Genomic DNA, 27,079 nt, shown 5'->3' with positions numbered 1-27,079 from the left:
AACAGTACGCGAACACTGGTGCCCTTGAGGCAGGGGTGCGAACAGAAAAATGCGAATGATCATGGAAAAAAGGGCGTGTGAATACCGTGAATGTCCGTCGAGTGTCTGGCGTCCACCAGTGACAACGGAGTAACAATGCGAATATCGTGTGTAACACAGAAGCTGTATAAGAATCTACGATTGATTATCGATTACCTGGGTATACAATTCGGTGCAGTACAATCTACTTCCCAGGAGGCAAACAGCTTCATGGGAACGGGCCGGGTGGCCGGGGCTGTCGTCTTCGTACGCTCCGCCATTTTTGGCCCGTCGGCCCACAGAAACACTCACTACGCCTTCAGTTCACCGCGGCTCGCGGCTGACTGACTGACTAATCACGCTTGTGGCGCCATATGAACGACCGTTTCGTGAATCGACGAAGAATTACGGAAAAGTACGAAGACACCTTCCGGAGAATAACCGAAGTAAACAACGCGAATTATATCAATGTGTGTGTATGCATGTACATACCTGCTATGAAACACGCTCACGAAGCAATCGCACGGTCGGTAATATTCCTCAGATACATTTCGAAATTCGCGATGATTGATTAATAAATATTATATGAATATTATGAATATTATGTTATAAAAAAATAGTAAGAAACTTTGAAATAATTTACGATTATCATAATTTTTTTATTTATAACTTCATTTATACAAAATTATTTAACAAAGATTATAACGAATAGCAGGTTCATTTAATGAATAATAAGTAATTTTTGGAAGAAATTTTTATTATAAAAATGCACATATGATGTGAATAATCAAATAAATATACACATTTTGTTTTTATTTAAACGCATTTCAATTTCTTTCCATATTATTACTGATTAAACCAAATGATAAGATAACCACCACATTAGCACAGGTTGAATACCTGCTACAAATAGTATAAAATAGAGTCTCCTTTTATTTCCAGAAGCTGTGTACGGGCTATTTTGTGGAATGACTCTTAGCTTTAGTGACCGTATAAGGAAAAATCCTAAAGACGCACTGAAGTACAATAAAACTATGTAGTAGCCAAATTTTCGAAATAACAAGGAAACCAAAAGAGCTGTATTCATACCGACATATTTATAACCGCAGTAAGCTAACAAATCTAATGTTGAAAGACTTGTCTCAAGATTCATCACATAGAGGCTTACAATATGCACAACTAGTTCTATGACTCCCCAAGCAAGAGCAGTACTAGCCAAAATACTTAACTGTTCTGGGGTGAAACGTTCTTGAGTTCCAGAAACTAATACAGCTGAAACTATGTATGTTAAAAACGCCATTGTTGGAATATACATATCTGGTGCATTTGTTTCATAACGTGGTTGTAATGGAGCATCTTGTTCGTACTTCACAGACCAGTCCTGTTGAAAATATTAATCGTTTATTTGAAGATAATTAAGCTCTATTTGCTAGATTCAAGATAACTTACTTTATGAGTAAATGGAAAAAATAACAAAGCTAGTTTCGAAGCAACGTAATTTGTGTCAACAGCAAAATAATATTTTAAAGCTGAAACTGGCACATATTTTTCAAATTGCTGTTTCCCAGATCCAACCAAAACATTTCCATATTGTACAGCCATGTTTGTAACTACTGGCTGTGTCAATAATTGCGTCGCAAATTGTGAGGTTGCATATTCATCGCCACGACTTTCAGGAGGTAGGTAATGTTGCATCGGCGTCATATTAAATCCATATGGTGGAGGCTGTTGTTCTGGCATGTTGTAACCATACTCTGGTACTATACCATTATCCATAGGAATCTGTTAGACCAAACAAGAACAAAGTTCTCATATTCTACAATAACTTATAATAAGTACGCCTGTTAATCTTTACCTGCTGATTATACATGTATGGGCTCTGAGGCATCGATGCTGATGCAGAAATACCAGCAGATGGATCAAGCAATCTTTTTGGCTTCCCTATTAAAAATTTCTCATTTAAATAACATTACACAAAATATTATTATAATAAAACATAACTATCTCAATATAAAGATTAATACTTTATTAAATAAGAGAGGCTTAGAAATCATAACCTCTATATAACGTTTCGTAATATTATATTACATTGTACCCATATTCCTCAATAAATGTAAAATGTATTAATAAATAAATACATTATTTTTATTAAAATAAACTCATTACACTATCAAATCTAAGCCACGAATAGTAATGGATTCAATAGATAAAATGACATATATTCGCGGATCAACAAACTTACCTCGCCGCGGACTTGAATGATTATAATTCATGTTTTTCGAATTGAATTCCTTGAACTGTTTATTAAAAGCACCAAATACTAATCAAAATTGTATTACTTGCGGGTTCGGACCCGATTATTTTCACAAAGAAACTTGAAAACAATGCATGCTACACGTCGCCATAGTACGTCATACGTTGCGCTACGTTGAGAAGTTACAATTATTCCCACTACCAATCTCAGTACATTGTAATTCTGTCATGTTGTAGCAGATGTTCTTAAATTACTCTAGTTAGCATAATTATTCACTACTAGTGACTTCTACAACATAAATATTTGTTGAATAATTCTTCCAATACAATTTTTTGTACAAACTGCACATTTTCAAATGTCCAATCATTTGCTGATTAAGTCTAATATCACAAGAGGGAATGTAGAAAATTATTTTATATATTTTTAAAGAGATGTACATATATGAAATAAGTACGTAAATATACGATTTAAAATATGTATTACAATATTCGCGTAAGTAATTGACATACATGCAAATCTTATTATATTACGTAGGATGATAATATGCCTTTGTAGTTATTCATACTATAGTATTATAGCATTATTATTATAGTATAGTATATAGTATAGGTTAAAATGTTAAACTATCCTCTTATGCATTGTAAAATACAGATATAATATCTATATTATAATATATTATACCAATAAATATGAATTTAAAAAAGTTGAGTTTGAAGTAGAGCAAAAAAATAATCAAATCAGGGGGCACCCGGGTTTGAACCGGGGACCTCTCGATCTGCAGTCGAATGCTCTACCACTGAGCTATACCCCCTGTTGTATCAAATATCTTCTAATAGCAATATTTGTATTAATATTATGTACATATATTTTATTTATTTACAAAATTATTCATTAACTAACTCTAATAAACATATTATCTAATTATTAATTCAACATTTGTTAATTAAAGTTTAAAACCTCGCTGTTATTTTTTTAGTAAAAGATACAGATCACTTATTAATAGGACATTTATTATTAAAAATTTCTTTACACACTAAAATATATTTATATCAAGATAAAGAAGAAGATATTTATATCAAAGCAAAATATAAAATATAAAAGAGACGTATTTACACATATATCGTTTCATTCACGCGTATTTTTCACATTACTCCACTTAATCCTTTTCTATGCAAGATTAATTACAATGAATATCAATAAATAACAACGTAGAATTAATTAGTATCGTATCTACGTTGTTAATCTATGTTTCTACTGTCGTTGAATGTAACAAATTGAGAACGTAAATTAGTCGAGGAAAATAAGGTAAATATAGTAGAGCTAAGCAATAAGTGCAAAGATCCAATTCCAGTCACAGAGACATATAAGTGTTTCTGCCTCTGTTGATACGTTACTGAGACGGTGGTAACTAGGCAACCTTTACATTAACTAGCCGCGGTATCAAAGGGATGTCAGTGCGCGTCCCACCCTCGTGTGGTGCGCTTCAGAGTTCTTGAAACCTCGTGGATGATGCGTCGATCAGTGACAAATACATTTTTCAAGATTACACCTCGCAATGGGAAATAGTCAAAAGCTGGGAGCGCAATTTTTCAGAAAGTAAGTTCTAAGCAAAACAACAATATCCCATATTATTCGCTCTTTCGACACTCTCTATCGAATTCAAACCTTATCACTGGCAATGAAACGCACGTGTAATCCTCGGACACGGTGGCACACGTTCGGAGTAAAACACGTAATTTTAATAGTATGATAAATATACATTTGTATATATACTTTCAGGCACGTTATCATTTTTTAAGTTACACGTTAAAACTTTATAGACGAAAGCTTTATAGAAGAAGTAAAATTAATGGAATTTGTGAGCAACGAGACGACTGTTGTTACACCGACAGACAGTGTACATGTGTATCGCACAGCAAGCAGTTGTAGATGGCCACATATCTACATACTTACGCAGTCATACATTTCACATCTACATTTTTCATAACATAACACTGTAAAACTATGTATATAATATTTATATAAAATGAAGATTTATATAATGTTAAAAAGTTAATATGAAAATATTTATTAATCCCTATCGTTACAATCTTGATATGCCGCCACGTTTAAATCATGCGACGTAATTTTTAATTTTCCCGCATTAACAATTATAATATGCAATCTGTCAGCTTCGTCAATTATATTTATCTTCAAACTAGCGTCCTGTTTGTCACGTGTTAAAAATAATTTCTCGCACATTTTCCACGACAAACTATTCTACGTGTTATTCACAGACGAGATCCGGATAACATATTCATCAATGAAGTACGCTTACGATACGGGGCTTATCTGAAGAGGAGCTACTCGATTTACTTCAAACACGCTAATACTACCAACTCACATTCACTTTCATTAATTTTCTCAAATAAGCACGCAACGAATCGAAGGATAAGTCTGAACTGCGCTTCGTTCTTTCTTTCCGATCATATTTTTCTAACGTTAATAAACAACATCTCGAGTTTGAGCAAAAGTCTTTTCAGCAATATTATTTTTCTGTTTGTTGAAGCGAGAACAATATAGAAACTAGAAACTATGAGTTCGAGTTAAAAATTCCTCTTACCTCGATCATGGCTTGCCGCTTACTTCAGATCGATTCTCATGATTGTTCGTACGACTGTGATCGTTTTCGTGTTCTATTGTCGATCGACGATTGCCAACGATCAGTTTGGTCACCAATAAACGCGATTAATCAAACGTTCTCACGACGTTACTGCGCAGCGCACGTAAACTCACGTGAAACCGGAGATGTTATCATTAAATATTAACGACGCGCCATCACGAAGGAACGAAGGCCTCCGCGAATTATTAACGGAGCAATAACGATCGACGTGCGGCACGGTGAATCAACGAAATAACGATTTTCAGTCATCGCCGCGTTACGGCAACACGTGCACGTGGGTTCGTCGTACGTGTGTATAGATATCACTAAACGTTCGCCACTTCGTTACACAGCACCACGCTGATTCAGTACTCCAGCAGAAACGCTCTTGGAATGTAGAATGCACTTTTCTTGCTGGCGCTCACTATATTCATAACGTTGTAGAGATGTCGTGTTTCTTGCCGCTTTTACTTTCTTCCTTGCAAGGTGTTGCATTACCCGCTAGACCCAGTTGCTTTCCTTCCGTCGATACGCGTGACGCTTTTACGACGACTCGACTTCTCTCCAATCACGAATTTTCTGAATTCTCTCGCGATCCAACTGACACTACTAGCGGAATTTCATAAGTCACGCGTTTGCAAGTTTGCCGATACTGACAGATCCTTTTCTATGATCTTGAATCTTCGCGATACGAGTGACCAATCGGCAGGATAATTGTTAAAATAATTAGGCATAGTTCATATGGTGATAAATAACGAGTAAGATGAAAGTAAACGTAAGAATAGAATTTGTAGCAGCAGATTTTTCTACTGTGCGAAGATATGTAAAGAATAGAAAATAAAATGTGTTATTTATTTACAAGGTTAATTTTTTAAAAAATCCCATCGTTACGATGTAATTAAAGGTTAGGTTAACGAGGTATTAATATTCTATAGGCTGACATGACCATGTTAATTTGAAAAATATACGAAGAGCTTTCTTCTACGAACGACTATTCAATGAATTTAAAAGGAAATACTTTCTTCGCTCCTATGTATTTGATAGTACTTTCTTCTTAGTTTGAAATCGATTTTTATCGCGATTCGCCGCTCGTCTAGAGTCTAAAGGCACATGAAGCCAATCCTTGGCGATAATTATTCAAGTATTTAAATATTATTAAATGAAGTAAAATAAAAATAGTATATAAATTAAAACTATTTCAAGTTCTTACGATCGGCATGCTGTTGGACGTATTAGGTTGTTTGAAACCTAACCTGTTTTTTTCGTTTCGTTTTATAAGGAAATAATAATAATTTTAGTGTAATAAGGACATAATAATAGAAATAGAACGAAATGGATCACACCCAATTCAATATAATAATATAAAACAGAAATTGTCATTCATCTATTATCATCTTATGAAACGAAAGAAACTTTTCGAACAACCAAACACATCATTTTTTTGAACGCACCGAGCAATAGAAGTATCCTTGCGAAGTGATGGTCGAATGATTGGATCGATTCGTCGCTGATAAAAACGAATCTCGCCAGGACGAATCTTTCTCCTCTGTAGGATTTTCAGGGAAAAATAGATCGTTACTTGAAAACCACTATCGATTCTGCCATGCCGTTACACACATTATAAACTGACTGGAAGTCTGGTTCCACCTCCACGATAGCGTGACACGTGACGGGAAACAGGTTAGGAACGTAGACGCTGCTGTTTAAGAACGATGGTAACACTGTTCGAGGTGCAGAGCAAATTGCATTTTCGATGATGCATGTGTAGGTTAGGAAACGATTTTCTGCATTTCGAGCGTGACGGGACGGATCTGTCAAAGTGATCCAATTTGGTAGAAATGGGTTTCATTGACAACAGCGATCAAAGTTGAAATTTGAAACGCCTATCTATCCTCTGTGCTTCGTTAAAGTCTCGCTTTTCAACGACACGAGAGATCTGTTAATCTTGCTCTGCATAGAGTAAACTTTCTTTCTGAGTAAAATGTCATTAAAGTTCGTGTGGCTGTAATTTGTGGTTCGCTGTGATCGTAATCAAGGTTGTAGTGTAGATTCGATCGGGTTTCGTACTTTCCATAGTCCACTCAAATTAGACTGCCCTGTTTCACGGCGAAACTCAAGGGCGCTCGTCAACACGTCCGATAGAGTCAATTTCGTTCAGTGCTACTGTGCCAGTAGCGTGCACAGCTGCTCGTCTTTAGTTTTCTTATCAAACTTCTTTTCCCTTGAAGATCAATCGATTCATATCGCTCTATTTTCCACGGCCGCATACGTCTTTCAAATTATACGCCGAATACTCGGACTACGCCAGCCTTCTTCGTCTCTTATGGCGCTTCTTGCAGCCTAAAACGAGATAGAACGAGCGTACGGAGTTTGTTGGCTCGCGCAATACGTAAGAAAGCGAGCATCGCTTACGTCGTTAAACGCTTAAGAAAAACGATACAAATTTCAAATTTCAATATCGACTGTAATAATAGCCTCGCGTGGAAAGTGATCGCTTCGCGATAAGAAAGGAGCGTGTGAAATGAACAAGCTTCCCTTCGTTTCCTTTTCTCCTCCATTTTTTATACCACTTTACGCGACATTGAAATATCCGTGAAACGTAGAAGGATCAAGTTACTCGAATATTTTTTTTTCGCTTCTCCAATCATTTGAATTCGTCGTTCGACGAAACAAGCGCGAGACGCTTTATCGGTCGCTCAATGTCTTGCGAGTTCTATCGCACGTTTTAATCGCACGGCGGGGGAAACGATGTAGGGGAGAAAGAAACGAAAATTGAAGATATGTCGACCTTGCCATGAAACCCGGCATAATAGCTCTCGACGAGTGATAGGTGTTGTGGCGTTAGGTTTCTATGGCAGCGAGTGACCTGGTCAATCCACCACGTGGTCAGTAACCGAGCTTTAAATTCGGGTCGAGTTTAGTGATAAACTTCTGATGGGATCTGCGATCGTGTCGGCTATTTCGTATGAGAACGAGGTCTCGGTGTCAATCAATTTAATCATTATCCAAACTATTCGTTATTTTTACTTTGGAAGACGGAATCTTTCCGTACGATCGATGTCGACGAAACTTACTTACGGATATTAGAAAAATCTACATAGAAATCTTCACATTGTCGCGTCGCAGCGTTGTCAAATTTGGTGGATTTGCGGCAACGCTGCGGGCATGTCCGTGAGTAGTTCTGTAGCGATTATTGTTGCGATTGCTGTAAACTGTAAGGTGTTCGCTGTCAGTCACGCAGTGGCTGTGTTTACTCCCGGCGCGCACTGATTAAAGCGTTTTCAGCCAGACAATATTTAACAACGGACAGTGCTAGAATTAGGTTGTAAAAAATGTGGCAGAGACATTAGATAGCCGAGGAAATGCCCTCATTTTACATTCATTCACGATCAGCTCTTATTCGTTGTTGGCTACTATACCTTAACGTACATTAATTACACGTTTATAATAACCGAATAATGGATACTTATGTGACATGAAAGACTATTAAATATTAATGACGTTGTTATCGTAGCTTCTTTATTGTTAATTTTATAGCGTTAACTATTATTACTTATTTATGATCATGCAATTATTTAAGCGCAATGGTATTTCAACAATTGTTTTATACCTAATAACAATGGGTTTTACAATTACATTTGTTGCTTTTAATTGTCCATTTGTTTACTTGTTACTTCAATCAAGACGTCCAATTTGATTGCTTAATTATAAATTATAATATAATAATATAATAATACAAATTAAAAACACAGAGAAGGAAACCTCTGACAAACCCTGAGAAACAAAGCTCGTAATTCACTGTAATGGAATTTAATCGTCTGTCTTCAACCAAATAAATCAGAGTTATTATGAAACAGAAGGTTTCCCTGACTCGAAAACAATTTTCCGAATCTTTGAAATAATCTTTCTTTTTTAAATAACCCTAACATAATCTGCTATCTACACGCAACAAGAAAGCAACTTAAATTTACAGCTTACAGTACACACTCCGATTTTCGTTTCATATACAGGGTGGCTGGTAACTGGTGGTACACGGAAAGGGGGTGATTCTACGCGAAAAAAGAAGTCGAAAATATAGAACAAAATTTTTTTTTTAATTTTTCCATCGAGACAAAGATCTACAGTGAGGTCCGTTATAATGAGACGTGATAGAGTGCACGCGTACCGAGCGAAAATTCAAAGTCGATTTTCTCGAAAACAAAGCCTCGAACGAAAAATTTGTATTCTATATTTTCGACTTCTTTTTTCGCGTAGAATCACCCCCTTCCCGCTTGTACCACCAGTTACCACCCTGTATACGCGTAAATACCAAAGAAACTATAACGCAAAAAGATTGCGTGGAATCTGTTAAAAATTCGTATTCGCTGGCGCGGACAAAGTTTACATGGAATCTTATTCGAAGGGCTGACCCAGTTCACGGGTAGAGGAACCGGACATTCTCTTCGGCGCGATGAATTCGATCGGCCGAGAGGGCGGAAGATGTTTCCACGCGAGGTCAGACCAATTGTGAACCGGTGGCAGAGACGGGCATGGACACTAAGACTCCACCGATCCCGTTGAAGGTCCAGGAGAAGCCAAAACCGAAGCAGCAGAAAAGTGTGGCCGACGTGTCCTTGCCCCCGCTGACACCATACAGGAATCATCGTCAGAGGCAGAAAACGCCTGGAACTCAGTGGTCGCGTGATGTGCCCAGCGCCGTACGGTATCAGGATCATCAGAAAAAAAGGCCTTACAGGTACACTTTCCCCTGCGATCGATGCATGCATTTATTCAACCGCTGCGCTGTTTAGCAGCAGGGTCTCGATTCTTACGCGTGAGCTGAAGCATCGTTAGAAAACGTTTGAAGAAGTCGCGGTTGCGAAACGTCGGCAAATAGGAAGGATCGTTCTGCATGAAATTTCTCCAACAAGTTCCGTGAATATATTTTCTTTCTCCTACGACCCTCGTACATTATTTCCGCGAGATTTCCTTTCGACGTGTAAAGGGCGTCGTTCAACTTTTCCAGAGTGCTTCAAATCGGCGCCACGCCTTTGATGCACGCTTGCCAACAGGGCGACAGAGCCAGGGTTTTAAGGCTGTTGAGAGAGCAAGAGGAGACGATTGGCTACAGAGATCGTACCCTGAGGAACGCACTTCACTATTGCATGGACGCTGGAACCGCAGGTGCCGTCGCGGCGGCGGCACCGGAACTGGTAAATGCGCCAGACGCAGAAGGACATACGCCGCTTCATTTGGCTGTCATCGCAGGTGATACGCAATTAGTGGCTGTTTTATTGGCAAACGGCGCCGACGTGAATGCCAGGGATCTGGAGGGACACAGTGTTCTTCATTGGGCCACTGGTATTTTCATGATCACTAATCCTTAACGCTATGACGATCGATGACCACTAGACTGAGGATATTTATGCAGATTCCTGTTTTCCTGTATACGATTAAAAGAACGTAACGTAGATAGAGAATTAATTTCCTTACTGAATAGTGTAATGGTCATTGTGACATTTTTTACGTTATCTGCATTCTATGGATTTTTACGTTTCACATTTCACGTACCTAAGCGCATAAAAATCCGCAGTCTAGCGATTACACTAGCGTCATACGAGTGTAACTACTACTGCACGATATGTACACACACATACACATATATATATATACATTTACTTATCAATTTATGCATTTCTTTTATTATTTATTGCCTCTACCTTTCCATGTATTCGCGTTTCGTATATTTCGATCTGTTCGTAATTTCGTTCTAACGATTAGTAATGCATAACTCTGGCCAAGGACTCTCTAAATAGCCTTATTTGCAATTGGCTCATAATTGTTTCATTGCGTGGCACTCTTGATGCATTTCATATACGTACATACACCATACACTCGAATTACGTATTTTACCGAAAAGTTTAAGTGTGTTCTTGGAAATCACTTAGATGTGTACATACTTCGAATCAATCGATCTAACCTTATCGGTCACTCCATCTTACTCGTTATTTTCTCCTTATTTCACGTTTAATCTGTACATACAGTATGCCCGGTTTATCAGGAATCGCTCAACTATTTTGGGAAATATGAATGGTACAAAAAAATGTACTCTTGTGTGTTTGACTATACGGCGACTTTTCATTAGTACATATCTTTATAGCTCACGTTTGGAGGTTTTTAAAACGCTACAAATTTGTGTTTTTCGCATCATTCGCTGCATTGCAATCTTTGTCTGATATCTGTCGGACTATCTTTCATATTTTTCCAAATATTTGAGCGGTTCGAGACAATCTAGACACATTGTACATGGCACTTTCTTTGTAGATAACAATATTTTATACATGGTGTTCCGCCTATCACCTGGAATATCGCTGGTGTATTTAAAATTTGATACAAGTATTTCCTAAAAAGATTCTCTAGTAATGTAGTCAGCGTATATTAATCATAGTTTTAATCTATCGAGTTTTAATCTATCTGATTTATAAAGGAAGAAAATTTGTTCCATCTTTTCCAAGCAAATGTTTTATATTAATTCAAAAGGAAGATGGGAGTAACATTCTTTTATGTTATACAAAATTACAATATATAACAAGAATATCATAATTCAAAGATTGTTCTAACCTTCTCGTTAACAGTATAAACAATACAAACTTACATATATTTATATAATAGATATTTTAGAAAGATCTTAGAAATCCAAAGACCACTACTATAATTTGTAAACAAAATTTGTCCATCGTTAAATAATCAAGCTACTAGTCATTTTCTATAACACCTGAAAAATTGTATTCCGAAAGAATTTCCTCCGCGTAATATCCTTTCCTAATAGAGTCACTCACTTCCAGCAAGTCGATGATATGTATGCAATGAATTTTCAAAGTCGAGACTAACCCATTCCTGAGAAATTAACCTTCGAATGGAAAAATTTTAACCTATAATTTTCGTTTATCTTTACACGCGTAAAAGAGATCCTTACCTGTACATTTCTATACTTCCAATCGCACTCTGTATGAAATCTTTTCTTGCTCATCCAAACGCTGACGACGTTACACCTTGCATGTAATATTCAATTTACAATAACTACATCTTGCGTGAATGGTAATTTTACGGTCAGAGAATACGCTGGCGATCAAGATTAGCCAAAGCGTCGTTTAAGTCCGCGGTGGAAAGTGGGCATAAATTGGCTTATAAAGAGCCAGCTTTAATTTTGCCGGATGAAAGGTCGAATCGCGAACGGCCACACGAGCTCGGTAACGATTCCTTAGAATTTGCGGAAACTGTGAATTACAGGGCGTATCTTTTCTACTAATCTCCGATAAAATAAGGGTTCAGTATTGGTCAGGTAAGGTTAGTGGGTCAGTTCTGGTGACGTCATTCCGGTTCTCTAAGGAACACGCGAGCAAGACCCACGCCGAGATAAACCGAAAGATTGACCATAGTCGTCCTTGGTGTATTCAAATGACCAGAGATTTATAGCCGTACACCGCAATTGCCCATGTATTACGTTCGTCTGTCGGATTTACGGTATGAAAAAGAAAGTTTTCTCTATCGACGAGTCGCATCTGTGTAATTCACGAACGCCTCGAGTTGCAAGCGCGGACGCAACAAAGCCAACTTCTCACCAAGTAATATTCCGACCTACTTGTCGATGTCGCTGCTTTATCGCTTGTAACGTTACTCGAGTGTTCCGAATACGGACACGCGGGACATGATGCTATCTTGCGAGCCTATTATCGAAGACAAGCAGAACTATGGTCGAAGGAAGTCTATCTTACCAATGCTGAGTCTATACTACGTGATTTGTTTGACTTACATATGCACTATTTGTTGATATTTTTTTCTTAGAAAGGCGACGGCTTCAAGAAAATACTTCGCATAAAAATTAGTTTGCTTGCTGCTAGCAACTTCATAGATGATGATAATTCAGATGAAACATCTCTTTGCATATGATTTATAAAGTTGACATGTATTGCATAATAACTGCTAATATTACTGATTTGCATGTTTCATTGGCAAAAAATGAAACTGGATGGCAATTTGTTTAGAGAAAACAAGAAATAAAAAATTACACGCGAACGCATAATAATGATGTTTTTAATTCTTGCAACATAATGTTTACCAAATGGTTTCATTTTTCTATTGTAGCGAAAAAAGTTCATTGCTAGTTTAATGTGCGTAGTAAATTTATTTATATGTTTATATTCAAAATAACTAACCACCTTAAATTTATTAGTATAAAAACAGAGACCTATCGTTCAAAATGTTTAATCCAAGCTCTTATGTAGTTTATTACGACATTTGCAAAGCGGAAGGCCTACGAAGTTAATATATATATTAAATTTAAAATTTAAATTTATTTAAATTGTTGTAGTACGAAAGATATTATATTGTTTAATATTCATGAAAATATTTATTTATTTATTTCTTATTAATATCATTATAGAGTACATCATGTGCATTTTAATAAGTAGCTTTAGAGAATACTGTAAGTAATTGGAAACTGAAAGTAATAAAAAGATAATTTAATGGTTACTTCGATAAGCAGGACAAAAAGTGTAAGCAATGAATCTCTTGAAACATTACAACTGTTTCAAAAAACTAAATTACCTTGAATTGCTATCTTCCCAATTATATCTTCTGAAAAAGGTTTCAGAAATTTGGCTTGTTAGCAAACAATTATATCGGGATAAACACATGCAAAGTTGAAAACTCGACAAAGAAATAAAAATGTATGTTTATTTGTCGCTCAGTGTGCGGGGAAGCAGAATGTGTTCGCTTGGTGTTAGCGGCGGGTGCTCGGCCATCCACACCCGATCTTCGCGGAGGATCTCCTCTTCACTATGCCGCTCAATGTTGTGGTGCAGCTGCGACTGCGGAACTTGCTGTACCTAAGAAAGTTGGTTTAAAAGTTCTCCAGACTCTGCTGGAATTCGGTGCCGATGTGAATGCGAAAGACGAAGATGGAAGACAGCCGATTCTATGGGCGGCAAGTGCCGGTAGCGTGGAAGCTGTGTTGGCTTTAGCGAGGTAAAGTTTGATTTCATTCGAATACGCGGTCTTTCACTGTCGTTGAACGTTAACGCCGAAAACAATCCTATTTTAGGGTAGCTTATCGCAAAGAATGACGCTTTAAATTTTAACAATACACAATGGTAATTTGAGAAAATAATTCTTTTTAAAACTAGTAACACATTCGTAAGTGACGTCGCTGGGATTAGAATTGAATTTTGCAACGTTAAATATTTATATCGTAAAATGTATGAAATACCTTAATTGATTCTCGAATTCATGAGACTTTCGTGCTTCGGAACGGGTCGGCAAAACTCGGGCGAGATCGAGCCGGCTCTCGAAAGTACAAAATTCGCCAGGATCTCGAAACTATCCGATTGCGTGCGAACATATCGAGATCTCGAAACTATGCAACTACAATTGCATGTGAACGTACCAAGATCCTGAAAGTACCGTAATATATAATTAATTAATTGTGAGATCTAGAAACGATCCGAGTATATATGAACGACAAATATGTATCGAAATTCTGAAACTACTTACATATTATATGGTGGAACTGTAGAGAAACTATCTCCTCTCCGATTTTGATGATTTTGAAATGTGTTGTTAACCTCGGCATGTTGAATATCTTTTTCCTATATATATAAATCACAGTCGGTCTTGATTTTTGAGATATTTGCTAATAACTGTTGGTATCACTATAGAGAATTCTGCCTATAATTGTGCGTTCGTAGCAAGGTATGCGTTAGTATTGTTTACCGGCCGTTCCACAGTGGCGGTCAGATAAAATGACACCTAATCTAAACCTAAGACATTTCCGTGGAATAAGGCCCAATATGATGTAGATCTCTGGCAACGTTCTTAGTACCCAATAATGACGAGAGGTCAGGAGCTGCTATAGTTGAAAAGAGAGTAAACAGTAGCGAAGAAGTGGAAGAAAGGCGTATTACCAAGTACGTTTAAAAAAAAGAATTATTTTTATGACTTTTCAAAAATTTACTTGCCAATGTCAAAAATAATGACTTTTATACCCAATGTTATGTTTTCGATTAATAAATTACTTTCTCATTATTAATTTAATACTTCTTTTACAAAGTGGAAGAATGCTGTATGTTACACCAGCTGCTTCTTTTATTACTACAGTGAACAATGAATTGTTTTTACGTTCCCTGTAAATTTTATGAAATGTAACGTACATCCTTTTCTCAGACAATCATTCCATTAAGGTTAGACGTCATTTTATTTAGCCGCCGCGCCGTGAAGCAATACTGTCGCGCATACGCTGCCACGGATGTACAATTAAAAGCAGAATTCACTGTAATGGTACCTACCGACAGCATTTACGAACATCTCGAAAACTAAGCCTGACCGACGGTTCTCTGTACAGGTAAAAGTTGATAAAAATTGTTAAAATAGGAGAACAAAAATTAGATTGTTCGGAAGGAAAATAGTTTGCAATAAATAAATCCGGAAAAGCTTATTACCGAGATCAGCGGGAGGATATACCTTACGAGGCAAAACGAATCATCCCGATTGGTCAAGCGATTTCGAATACATCGGCGAACCCAAAAAAGGAAAGAAGAAAATATATCCATCGAGTTGAGATGCCTTCCATCTTTTCCCAAGTCAGTATACAAATCATCAAAATCGGGTAGGAAGTAGTTTTTCGATATATGTTCAACGAAGAAAGAAGACGAATGATTCTAAAAGCAATAATTAAAATATAGAGCCGGTGGCTCAGCTGCCGCAGGAGCTGCAGACAAGGATGGCCTGACAGCACTTCATTGCGCTGCTTCCAGAGGTCACGCTAGGTGCGTCGAGGCCTTAGTGAATCTCTGCGGTGCTCACCCTGATCACGTAGACGATAATGGATGTTCAGCCCTACATTATGCTGCCACTCTTGGTCACGCTGATGCCACAGCCTTAATTCTAAAGTTAGGAGCCGATCCGAATCGGCAGGATCGAAAGGGTAGAACGTAAGTACTGTAGAAAACTGGAACGAATGTTCATTGAAGCACAGACTTCAATTTTATGATACAATTTTGTCGGTTAAAATAAAAAACAAATTGTATTGATATTAACGAGACTGTCAATTAAAACAGGAAATTTATTTTTCACTAATCTATTAAGTAGATTGGATGTGCATAGTTCTCAGAGAATACTCGTTCTAGCTTTCTATGGTAAAAGCTTCATAAACAAAAGATTTGTTGGTGCATTTCAACATCTTGATGTACGACAAAAGTGATAGAAGTTTAGATTTTTATTTCGAGAGTCTTTGGTAGTAGTCGAATACGCGGTTAATCAGTGGTCTCAAAACAGTGAGGTCATAAATTAGAACGTCTTTCTCAAGACAGGGTTTATTAAACTGAGTGCATTCATAACTCAGTAAGTTTCCAGTACACTTGAAATTTTTTAGGAAGTGTTGTTATTAAAATTATCTTCTGATTAAATTTAGATCTCAACGAACTCTTATATTTCTATATATCTAAATAAAATAATAAGAAAATTTATATTTATATTGTAATTTAGATAATTTTTATTTTCCTGTAACTTTAAAAAACAGGTCAATTTTTCAACTATACCATTTGATGATTCACATCATACGTACAGCGTCTTGAACTAGGTCCCTATGTCTCTCAAAATGCCTCAATTTATAATTATTTTCTTTACGGCCTACCTATACTTTACCAATAATCTACCCCTAACCAGTTTTATGACCTTACTGTATTTCTTCTACCGACTATACTGCATCTATGTCAACATTAATTTTGTCCTGTCAGTATTATAGTATTAAAATTCATAGGTCATAGGGTGCATTGACACTATTATCTTGCATATACACATACGTACATACATAATAATAGACAATACCAGATAGTCTATAGATACTACATATAGAGAGACTGTCATTATCAATAATGATACACGTTTCTGATACAATGTACTCACATACATAGACGTTGCCTTTAGATATGAAAACTAAGGAATGTGACTCGAGCATGTATAAAGTTAAAATGAATGTATAAATGGAAGTGAGCTAAAATATGTAATATCTGGCTTCCAGGAAATATAAGAGAAAAGCTAAATCAAACGAGAGTATGAAAAATATCCAACTTAGACGAAACTACAAAGAAAGCTCAAAGCTAAAAAAAAATCTGAAATATTTTAGACCAGCACTTTGTGCGGCAGCGAAAGGACAACTGGAAACCTTGAAGATTCTTGCCCAGCACGGTGGTTCTCTTTACGCGAGAAGTGTACGAGGAACCGGTGTCGCCCATGAAGCTGTTGCTTCCGGTAGGATCGAATTAATCAAATGGTTGGCGAAAAAACGGCCAAGCACTTTGGACGTTGCCACGCAAGATGGCAAGACACCTTTGCACGTGGCTGCACTTCACGGACATTTGGATGTGTGCAAGGTTCTTCTGGACAATGGCGCGAGGATCAATGCTGTTCTCCGAACTAGCAAAGGCAATCTGATGACAGCTCTGGACGCGGCGCTTTACAGGGGACACAGGGATTGTGCGAAATTGATCCAAATGCACGGTGGTACTACGGCACAGAAATTGAGGATGCAGAAAACTGTGCCGAATAAAGGTCAGGTCAGGTATATACGTATTTATTTACAAAAATGTCTTTAAAGTGTATTAAGTATAAAAAAAGTCTTATAACGTGTATTATGCGTAGAAAAATTTTATGTTCTATGTTATGAGCTTCAAAGACGCAATATCAGACTTTTTGGCGTTAAAATTTTTCTTATAAAACGCCACTTTTTCTTCATAACTTTATTCCTAGGGACATTTGATAATTCGTTGTAACAATGAGGATTAATAGCACGCGAATGACAATCTCCATTAAGATACCGGTACGAGATAGTGGTAATTTGCATATTTGTCGTACTATACCGTAATCAAATCTGATGTATCACTTCCTGTTTATGGTACAAGCTTTATGCACATTTATGGCAAGCTTATTAGTACGTATTATATACAATTATTTTATCGTATCCTTTTGCGAGGTTAGGGACCTTCTCACACGCTGTTGAAGCTTTTATATCTCAATGAATATCTCTATTTCTAACCTATCGTTTAGCTTAAGTGAGCCATCCTATACATTCGCATCCTATCGATGATGTTATCGAGTGACCCCCACGTGGATCTCCTTATCTCAAAGAGTTTCGTCTGTCATTGCATGCGATAATATTCTCTTTTCATTTTACATTACTTATAATATATTCATATACATGTACAACAGCTGTCTCTACCCTAACGTAGAAACGACATAAAAAGTAACAACTCTGTAGTAAAATTTTGCATTTCATTCTAACAGAAATGTCGTTTTCATAAGACGTACGATGTAACCAAGTCTTTTGTTGATTGCTACGTGTGATACGTGCTAAATGCGGCTGTGATTTGACAAAGGAAGTGATACGTCGGTGAGATACGAATAGGACAATGTGCAAAGAGATTGAATGTTTATATAAAAATATCGCTTACGTTAAAATATTTATTTGATTTCTGACAAGAGGTTTGGTTATACATGGCAGAAATGAGTGTTCTTAGTGGTGAAAGCTGCAAGACTGTGGTAGTGTAGTATGACTGAGAATCAAGAAAGTTATCTTACAATTCTTTCAGTCGTCTGAGAATCCTAGAACGTTCACGTGTGAATCATTGAAAAGTTATTCGATAATAGTGAAAGGGTGGAAAGCATTATTGTTGTGATAATACTAATTGCGATTAGTAATTGTGGTGATAGTGGCGGTTGTAATAATTGAAAATAAATTGTTCGAGACTTGTCAAAGGAGATCATGATTAGATTATATAAGATTTATCAGAAAATCGTAATTAAATGTTCAGGAACTTGTCGTAGAACTGTGAATAAATTGTTCAATGTTTCTCAAGGAATGATATTGGTGATGATGATATTGATGACAATATCCGACTTACTTGCATGTTTAAGAACCAATACAAGTACGTTCATTTTACCAAATAATCGATTTCGTATTACAACAAAATTTTCGTTCGTAAATGCTGCAAATTTTACCAATTTCCCTTCGAAGCAATTTCCATAATAGTTTGATTCAGATTTTTTGGATTTTTCATTTTTATCGAATCGATTTCAGTATTCTCAACGAAATTGCGAATGAGGCATCTGGATAGCAGCACCGATACGGAAAGCAGTCCCCGTAGACAAGATCGTAGTTGCAAACTTCCGGAATTATACTACGAGGAGCAATGGATTAAGAAGAGAACGCGACGAAGAGGAAATTTAAGAAAGTTGGCGCGCCAGGATAGCCGGAGCTTCAGCGAGGAAGAGGTTAGATTATCGAAGTCATCCTCGAAAAAAGATCATCAAAGGAGAGCTCGTAGCGAATCAGCACGGTAAGATATCTTTAAATTACATACGGTGTTTCCTCGAATAACACGTCGGTTAGGGACACAGACTGACCGCGTAGTTGCGGAAACTGAAGTACAGTAGATGTATTAGGCTGCCCCAAAAGTTTCTTTCGTTTTATAAGAAAATAATAAATGCGCAAGATTTTTGTTTTATATTCTTTTATTGAATTATGTATGATCCATTTTGTTCCAACAGAACAATGATTCAATAAAATAATATAAAACGAAAAATGTTGTGCGTCTATTATTTCTTTATAAAATGAAAGAAACTTTTTGGACAACCTAATGCATACATACGCATATTTATATTTTTCCAATGCCTAATATGTACTACTCAAAATTTACACTTGTTACATTCACTCGTTATATTCTTCACTGCAAGATTCTTTGATGCTAGTTGGAAAGTGCTTGTAGAAAACACTGTAAGTGCCAAGAAACAAGTCTCTATAAATTTATGCATTAATATAGTCGAAATTTGTATACAGAACGTATTTTTATTTTATAGAATTTTATAGAATAAAAGTCTCTATAAATTTATGCATTAATATAGTCGAAATTTGTATACAGAACGTATTTTTATTTTATAGAATTATAAAGTACAATGAAATTATTATTTCTGTTTTTCAGTGCAATTGTCTTTCATTGTAATTTGCCCGAGTTGCAATTTAGTTGTCTTCTCTTCTTTCTTCCACTGTCGTTACACATAATATCGTACATGATGCATGTTCTTTGTAATTTAAACATTGAAAGCATCATTTAAGCCCATTTAGCATCCACTGATGCAGTGTCGTTGTGGCCGCCGTGTGAATACCGACTAAAAGTGCAGCACCTATCTCAAGTGCCCGGGAGAGACACCGCACTTTCGTATTTCTCCGTGCTACACCGAAAATAACCTATACCTGCAAATAAATCGTAAATTCATCTTAACGTACTTCATTTCAAAAAACTAGAAATTTTTGAGTTTTATGACAGTGCAAGTGAACTCGACGAACAACTTGCGAAGGAAAATGCAAATACAAAGTGCAGTAGACTTGCTTTGAAATATAACACGATCTTACAGGGAGACATAGAGGAAAAAGACAGACAGCTCGACGTGCGCTTCGACGGAGATGCACGTAGCAGTGCAGCATCGATGATCAAAAGCCTTTGCTGATCCGATGCTGAACACTCGAGTTACAAGCTACAAAATATTCCGTTAAAAGCACCGCCGGCCACGTCGCTACCACGATTCACTTACAATTTGTAAAACTAACAAACTTCGTTAACGTAGGAAGACAAACAGCATAAAGCAAATGAAACGAGCAATGCTATGTTTTGATATTGGCAACACTGAAATCCCGAAAGTCTGACGTCTCTCCTCGAACGTCATATCTCTCATAATTATATTCTTCTTATACTCATTTACGTTTATTAAGCATTATGTTTTTTTATTTACCGTAGAAAAAATACAAAAAGAACTCGACGATTTTTAAATGCTGCAAATTTGCAGATTTGTAAACGCGAATATTCGTTAATTTGAAAGTATAAGAGATTGGAATTTTGGAAATACAAAAACCTAAAAACCTAAATGTCTGATGATTTGCAGGTTAAGAATTTGCAAGTTCGAAAGTATGGAAATTGAGAAATCGAAACGTAATGTTTAAAATATAAATTGAAACATTCACAAATTATACTTTCAAATCGCACGAATATAATCTTTTTTATTTAATTACTATCATAATCGGAAACTACCAATTATTCGGAGAACTTAAAATAATAATAAAATGTCAAATCATTCTGCAGAGATGAGATTTCAATTTATTCATAACTTTAAATATGAATAGTAACGAATCTATTATTTGTTCCAAAGTACACTTTTAAATAAATAATCACGACAACATATTGCAGGTACGAAGAAAATGATACGGATCGAAAATTGAGAAGGGAAAGAAGTAAAAAACGATCATCGAAATCCAGACACGACTCAAGCGGATCATCCTCAGAGTCAGGCAGCTACGAACGCGCTAAAGACACGTCGAAGCAAAAATTCGATTCGAGAAAAGACGAGAGCAAAACTAATGGAACGGAGGGTTCAAAGAGAGGCGACGACGACGAAAGCGTGAGCGACGATAGCCTGGAAGTGGTGGTGGTACGAAAATCTTTGGAGAGGAAATGCGAGAAGGTGGTGTCTGGAAGAAGATCAAAGACACCCAGGGAAAGTTCAAGAGAAACGAAATTCACAAAGACTCACAGGAGCACCAGAAGGAAATTGAAATCCAGCAGATCGAAAACATCGGACAATGGCGAGAGTGCAACCGATCGAATGCATTCGCTGGACAAAGAACAAGGGCCAACAGAATCAACGCTTCACAGCGAACAAACACCTAGAACATCGATAGACGAGGAAAAGCAAAACGAAGGGAACATCGTTGAAAGTCGATATCGTAGGGACGTGACCGACAGCACCAGCCAAGAAACGGTGGAACGCGTCGTTGTGACAGCGATGGTCCATAAAGATCAAGGTCCAGATACGCCAAAATCCGTAGCGGAAGCTTCGAAGGAAGTCACCTTCGACGACAGATTAAGAACGGAAGTGATCGAGATGCAAGAAATAGCGGGAGACGTTAGTTCAGGCAAAGCGGACGATATTTTAGAGCAGAGTGACGCATCGCGTACCGATCTTGTGCAGAAAGCTGCCAGTTTGAAGAAAGATGTGGAAGAAATGAGACAGCAGGTTGCACAAGAGAAAATTGAACAAGAAGAAGGCTCGAAGCAGAGTCGAGAGAAGGAAGATTCTAAACGGGACCAAGAAAAAGAAGATGTAAAATCAGACCGAGAGAAAGAAGACACGAAAGCCGTGGACCACACGAGAAAAGATCAGGATGATCAAATCGAGACCTCGTTTAGTGATGAGGCAAAGAAAAAAGATCGGAGGAAAGATGAAAGCGAGAAAGGTAAGACTTTAATCCGGAATAACAGCTGGATTGTAAGTATGTCAATATCATTGTTACTGAATTTATTTTTATGCGTAATATATTGGAACTGTAACTTACTGTTAAAGAAACATTTTTGTTAATTTCCTGTAGATTTTATTTAAATAAAGTTTCTGCCAATTTTCTGTAGAGTCCTCTTTCCAGGCAGGTTAGATGCACGCGAGCCGATTGAGTCGGAAAGTCCCACGTTGGATTCTGAAGAGTATCAACGACACCAGAGCCGACAGGAAGACGATCTCGTTTCCAGATCAGACGAAGCGTCATCTGGAACAAAACCCGACGAGAATCTCGATAAAGAGACGCGTAGTGAGAAAACGGACGTGTCTGAGTCGATCTTAGTGAAGGACCACGAAGATTCGGAGAAAGCGACCAAATCTGGAAGTCCGGAAAGTCAAATAGGTTTAGAGAAAGAGGACACTACACCAAGGACAGCCGGCGTTTCACCGTCAGAAGGAGAAGAGAAAAAGTCGGCGTCGGAAGAAACGAAAAGTAAATCAAAAGTTAAATCTGCAACCGTAAAGAGAAAGGCGTCTTTCGATGAAAGAAGATCAAAGTCCTCGTCTTCGAAGTCGGATGAGAGTCCCAAAAAGAGTGGCGGGACTCAAAAAAGGAAAGAATTTGGTAAGAAGCGCGAATCTTCCACGAAAAACGTTTCCATGAAATTGTCCAGGGAAAAAACGAGCAAAGTAGTTGCAGAGAAGACGTCAGAAGTGCAGAAGGAGGATGAAATTGCTGTTGACGGGGTACAAACGAAAGAGGCCACATCGACCGTCTTAACAAAAAGCTCGAGCAAGGAGTCACCGGATGAGAAGGAACAAACTGCTCATAGAAAATCTGTCGATTTCTCATCCTCCAAAGACTCTACGTTAATGGAAGACAAATCGTTAAGCGCAGATACACCAACTGCCACGAAACGAAAGATTTACGACGAGGAGGAAGTTGCTCAAGACTCGTCTCCTGCAAAGTCCGATTTAGAAGATCACAAGGATGAAGACGAAGCTAAAAAAGTGAAGACACATCCTATGGAAGACGCACTGGGGACAGGTGAGTACTGAAACCACTCCATGAGTGTCTTTATACCGTTTGCCGTGCTTTTAGTAGAGACCTTTCGATATATTGACGAAAGTTCCTCGAGTTCTCCGAAATCGGCGCAAACCAGACGCTCGAGACCGTCAACGGGAAAAATTAGACAAACTGGACGATCGTCGGTAAGAAAATGTTTGTTCGAAAGTTCAGAAGAACGTTCTCCAGATAGGAGCGCTATAGTGGCGGTGATTGAGAGTCCAGAATGGGACGAAGAGGACGAGGAGATTGACAAGGAGATCAGAGACGCTATCGGGGAGGACGGAGAACACGAGACGGAAGCCGAGGATGATAATGAGATGGGTGTCATCAGGGTATTGCCAAGCACGAGCGAGGAAGAAATGTCTCGAGCTGGACATGATGTTTGCAGGACTTCGGCGACCGACTCGTTATCCCAAGTAGGCTAATTCTGATGGTAGAAAAATTTAGATGGTATTTAGTCTTTCCTCATCGTTTGTGAGATTGGCGATAACCCGGTGGATCTTACGTCTTTCCCTACAATATACTTTGTGACATATTTAATGGGGAAAATTTCATTATTTACCGTATTTCAATTTTTGCAAGTTTATTTCATCCCTTAAATCAATATGATGCAATTCGATGTAACATTTACTATACACCCAATATAAAAATATGAAATATAATTTTTGTATATGTATAAATATGTATAATCGGTTTAAAAGATAAAATAAGCTTCTTGTGCGTGAATTTGAAAATTAAATGTTTATAATGTCAATAACAACATGCGAGTACCATTCGTATTTATTCGTATCGATCAGTGGTAGAAACTTGTGAAAATGAAAAGGCACATAGATGTACAAGATTGCCTTGACCATCTTTTTCAAATTTACCATCGAGAACATTTCATTATTTAATGTCATATTTTAGTACGAAATAGATTCACATTAATTCGTAATATTGGATTCACTATATCAAACAACACATCAACAATAGTATTGTAATACATATTGTGTAAATAACATTGCAACCAGAAGATTGTCTTCTCGTAACCAATTATTTTTTCTCTTCATTTCACAAAGATGCAATCCGGTACTCGAACTCGTTTGACACGAGTTCAAAGTCCTCAGGAAAGTAGAGTCAGTCGACTGCAAGGGAAACAACGCCGTGACAGCGGCGGCAGGGATAGTGGCATAGAACCCAGTCCTAGGGTATCACGGATACCGAGAAGAAGAATCATGAAATGTTGTCCAAACACCGATAAGCAACAATCCCTTAACAAAGACACCATAATAAGAGATGTCCAAATCAGTTTACGACGATATCACTTGGAAAGAAAGATATTCTTCCAACTGATGGAACTGAAGAGACTACAGATACGTCATGGCAGAGCGAATGAACAAGTTTTGGTTAAGAGACAAGTAATAATCTTGCCTATTTCTCCCTATGTAATGCAACATAATCTACGCATTGATCTGTTTAATTGGAATTTAAGATTTTATTTAATTCAAAATACTTAATCAGGATCTAAAATCACACTGAATTATATTCTTTGTTTCAGGTGGATGCTTTCCATAAAGCTGGGATGTCTGGACCCACCCTTGGTGTGGCAAAATACGATCAACCCTTAACGTTCAGGTTATTGTTTTCTAAATATAAAAAAATACGCTGTTTAAAACAATTAGAAGATCGTTTTTTGTGTCACTTTGATTTTTATGTGTCTGTGCATTTTTTGTAACGACTGTCTTAGAATCCATCTTTTTAAAAGTATCATATGAATAACATGACGGTCTATCGAGTCTATATATAGGACTCGTTTGCTGCTGTTTACTTTACTGATGCTATAAAACCATTCATAATGATTCCTTAATTGACTTAGCGTATATTTTTATAGTATTGTGAATGAAAATGTAATTAATGTTTCTTACTAGACACTTCGAGGCCTTCCTGTACGATCAGCTCAGGAAGATTCAAAAAAGACCAGCAACTCCAGACTTCTGTATGGAAGCGAAGCAGTGCATCCAAAAAACTCACCGCTGTCATCACGCCACTAGTGCTTACACTTCTTTCCCAGCGTACACATATCGTACGTTATTTCCGTGCATTGTCATAGTTGATAGGTTTCAGGATTCCATTTCAGACGTTTATACGTGAAATAGTCGAATAAGAAAATTTATACAATGTTAATTGTATTCTTTAATTTCTTTTAATTATCAACGTTTGATATGATAACATTTCAATAATATTTCTCAACCTTCCACCATTAACGTTCTAATTAATTAATAAGTTGGGAAATAATAGAAAATTTTTTCATAAGAAATTTTTATACACAAAAGTTTCGCAACGTTTTTTTGAAAAAATATCCATGAGACACATATACATAATCGCGAAAAGTTTAAAGGAACGTTACTATTTTTATGATTAATAATTCCGAAATGGTATGCTGAATACGAGAATCCAATCCAAATGACTTTCAAAAGGAATCAGTTTCCCTATTGTGATTGTAGATTATAATTGCAGTAGGTGGAGGCGGCCAAGAACAAGCGGATCTTCTTCCGAAGATAGAGAGCCGTGGAAAGGGGCAAATGAGGGTAAAATCTAGTCATTTAAACTGAAAATAATTATGCAAGAGTTGCATTAGTGCGATAATTAAATACTAAGTAATTAAATACTTGATTCAAATCAAGTTAATTCGTGTCAAATGAAATCCTTATGTGCTTACTTATTTGAACAAAAATAATATGAGTAATGCGCGTGTTTCTTTAAAAATTACGTTGTGAAACTATACAAAAAATTCTATCTTTGTTGCAGGTGGAAGTAACACATGGAGAAGAGAAGCAAATAATAGCTCTTCCAGCTGAAAGACTGGATCGTTCGAAAAAATATTACGTAACGTTTACTGTAAGAGGGGAAGCACAACAAGAAATCGAGAAGCCGAAATCATCGATCGGTATCCAAAGGAATGCCAAAAGTGTTTAGGAAGTCTTCAACTGCATTTATCGTATCTTCCCACTGTGGTGATTTTGACTACGTTTTTTCTATTCGAAGCAATATCAAAAACGTTTCCCATACTTTTTTACACAATCTTCTATTCTACCAATCTTCATACTATGCAACTTTCATAATAATTTTAACTTCGTACTATGCAACTTTCATAATAATTTTAACTTCATACTATGCGATGTTTCACATTAGATTTTCTACGATAGTATAAATTGTAGCTTCATGGCAAAACATTGATTCTCCGATTTTGAAGTAATGAGTGTGGCAATACAAAAAAGAAATTTAAAAACTGCCAGAGAAAAACGGTTCATGTACATACTTAGAGTATGAAGCAGAATATATTCTGTACAAATTTCATTGACATTGCTGTAAAAATAATCAACGGTATAAACGTGTAAGATTGTATAATATATTGCATCGAAAAAGTTCTATGCATGGACCCTCAACTTTGTTACACGCGAATTACATTGTGTATAAATATTCAATTGTATTAGACAAGACAAATGCGAACTTTTGTAAAATAAGCTAGATTGACCCAGTGCAAGTTCATTGAAAAGATCTCTTAATCTTACCTTAGTGTTACATTAAATTGTATTCATTAATAATGGTCAAGAAAATACGAATTTATTCTATGTGTACAATAAGAGATATTTCGTTCCTGCAAAAGCAGGGACCATGTTGCATACAGGTTCTGTATATTTGTGTAAAGGAATCCGCTAACTTGTAATTCTGTGTAAAATAAAAAAGAATCACAAACCGCATAACT

At 36.9% G+C, this 27,079-nt stretch overlaps 2 protein-coding genes, 1 long non-coding RNA gene and 1 other non-coding gene across 11 annotated transcripts; 1 reads left to right on the top strand and 3 right to left on the bottom strand.

The window, feature by feature from the left end:
• Window positions 1–810: 810 nt before the first annotated feature.
• LOC100743912 (protein YIF1B-A) lies at window positions 811–2,469 on the bottom strand. The gene is made up of 4 exons (XM_003492367.3): window positions 2,261–2,469; window positions 1,874–1,959; window positions 1,468–1,800; window positions 811–1,399 (listed from the first exon to the last, which is right to left on the bottom strand). The coding sequence occupies exons 1-4, from the start codon at window positions 2,289–2,291 to the stop codon at window positions 872–874; spliced, it is 978 nt and encodes a 325-aa protein (XP_003492415.1). The 5' UTR covers window positions 2,292–2,469; the 3' UTR covers window positions 811–871.
• A 542-nt stretch (window positions 2,470–3,011) lies between these two features.
• TRNAC-GCA lies at window positions 3,012–3,083 on the bottom strand. Its single transcript has one exon. It is a non-coding gene; the product is annotated as a tRNA-Cys (tRNA).
• A 621-nt stretch (window positions 3,084–3,704) lies between these two features.
• Window positions 3,705–27,079, top strand: LOC100744030 (ankycorbin). Of its 8 annotated transcripts, none has more exons than XM_012390060.3 (15): window positions 3,705–3,868; window positions 9,316–9,648; window positions 9,919–10,253; window positions 13,643–13,919; window positions 15,632–15,880; window positions 17,074–17,498; window positions 19,024–19,282; window positions 21,185–22,230; window positions 22,414–23,313; window positions 23,368–23,753; window positions 24,396–24,731; window positions 24,872–24,948; window positions 25,242–25,396; window positions 25,831–25,901; window positions 26,122–27,079. In XM_012390060.3, exons 2-15 carry the CDS (start codon window positions 9,443–9,445, stop codon window positions 26,287–26,289), a joined length of 4,890 nt encoding a protein of 1,629 aa, XP_012245483.1. In that variant the 5' UTR covers window positions 3,705–3,868; window positions 9,316–9,442; the 3' UTR covers window positions 26,290–27,079. The 8 variants fall into 8 exon arrangements, 7 of the variants coding, with proteins under 7 accessions (XP_012245483.1, XP_033178757.1, XP_033178756.1 ...); XR_004462391.1 differs by lacking the exon at window positions 3,705–3,868 and having other exon boundaries at window positions 9,254–9,648; window positions 26,122–26,416; window positions 26,450–27,079; XM_033322865.1 differs by lacking the exon at window positions 3,705–3,868 and having other exon boundaries at window positions 9,254–9,648; window positions 22,414–22,890; window positions 22,966–23,313.
• On the bottom strand, window positions 19,858–20,608 carry LOC117152127. Its single transcript, XR_004462393.1, has 2 exons — window positions 20,356–20,608; window positions 19,858–20,196 (listed from the first exon to the last, which is right to left on the bottom strand). It is a non-coding gene; the product is annotated as an uncharacterized LOC117152127 (long non-coding RNA).

This window comes from Bombus impatiens, unplaced genomic scaffold (genome assembly GCF_000188095.3).
Source record: "Bombus impatiens unplaced genomic scaffold, BIMP_2.2 scf_0693, whole genome shotgun sequence".
Lineage (NCBI taxonomy): Eukaryota > Metazoa > Arthropoda > Insecta > Hymenoptera > Apidae > Bombus > Bombus impatiens.
This window is presented reverse-complemented; position numbering and strand designations above follow the sequence as displayed.

Bases quoted from the DNA above. Each gene is read 5' to 3' on its own strand.
- LOC100743912 (XM_003492367.3), bottom strand. From the start codon at position 2,291: ATGAATTATAATCATTCAAGTCCGCGGCGAG. The intron at 1,960-2,260 runs GTAAGTTTGTTG...AATTTTTAATAG, and splicing joins TCATTCAAGTCCGCGGCGAG to GGAAGCCAAAAAGATTGCTT. The intron at 1,400-1,467 runs GTAAGTTATCTT...TATTTTCAACAG, and splicing joins TTTTTCCATTTACTCATAAA to GACTGGTCTGTGAAGTACGA.
- LOC100744030 (XM_012390060.3), top strand. From the start codon at position 9,443: ATGGACACTAAGACTCCACCGATCCCGTTGAAGGTCCAGGAGAAGCCA. The intron at 9,649-9,918 runs GTACACTTTCCC...CAACTTTTCCAG, and splicing joins CAGAAAAAAAGGCCTTACAG to AGTGCTTCAAATCGGCGCCA. The intron at 23,314-23,367 runs GTGAGTACTGAA...CCGTGCTTTTAG, and splicing joins GGAAGACGCACTGGGGACAG to TAGAGACCTTTCGATATATT.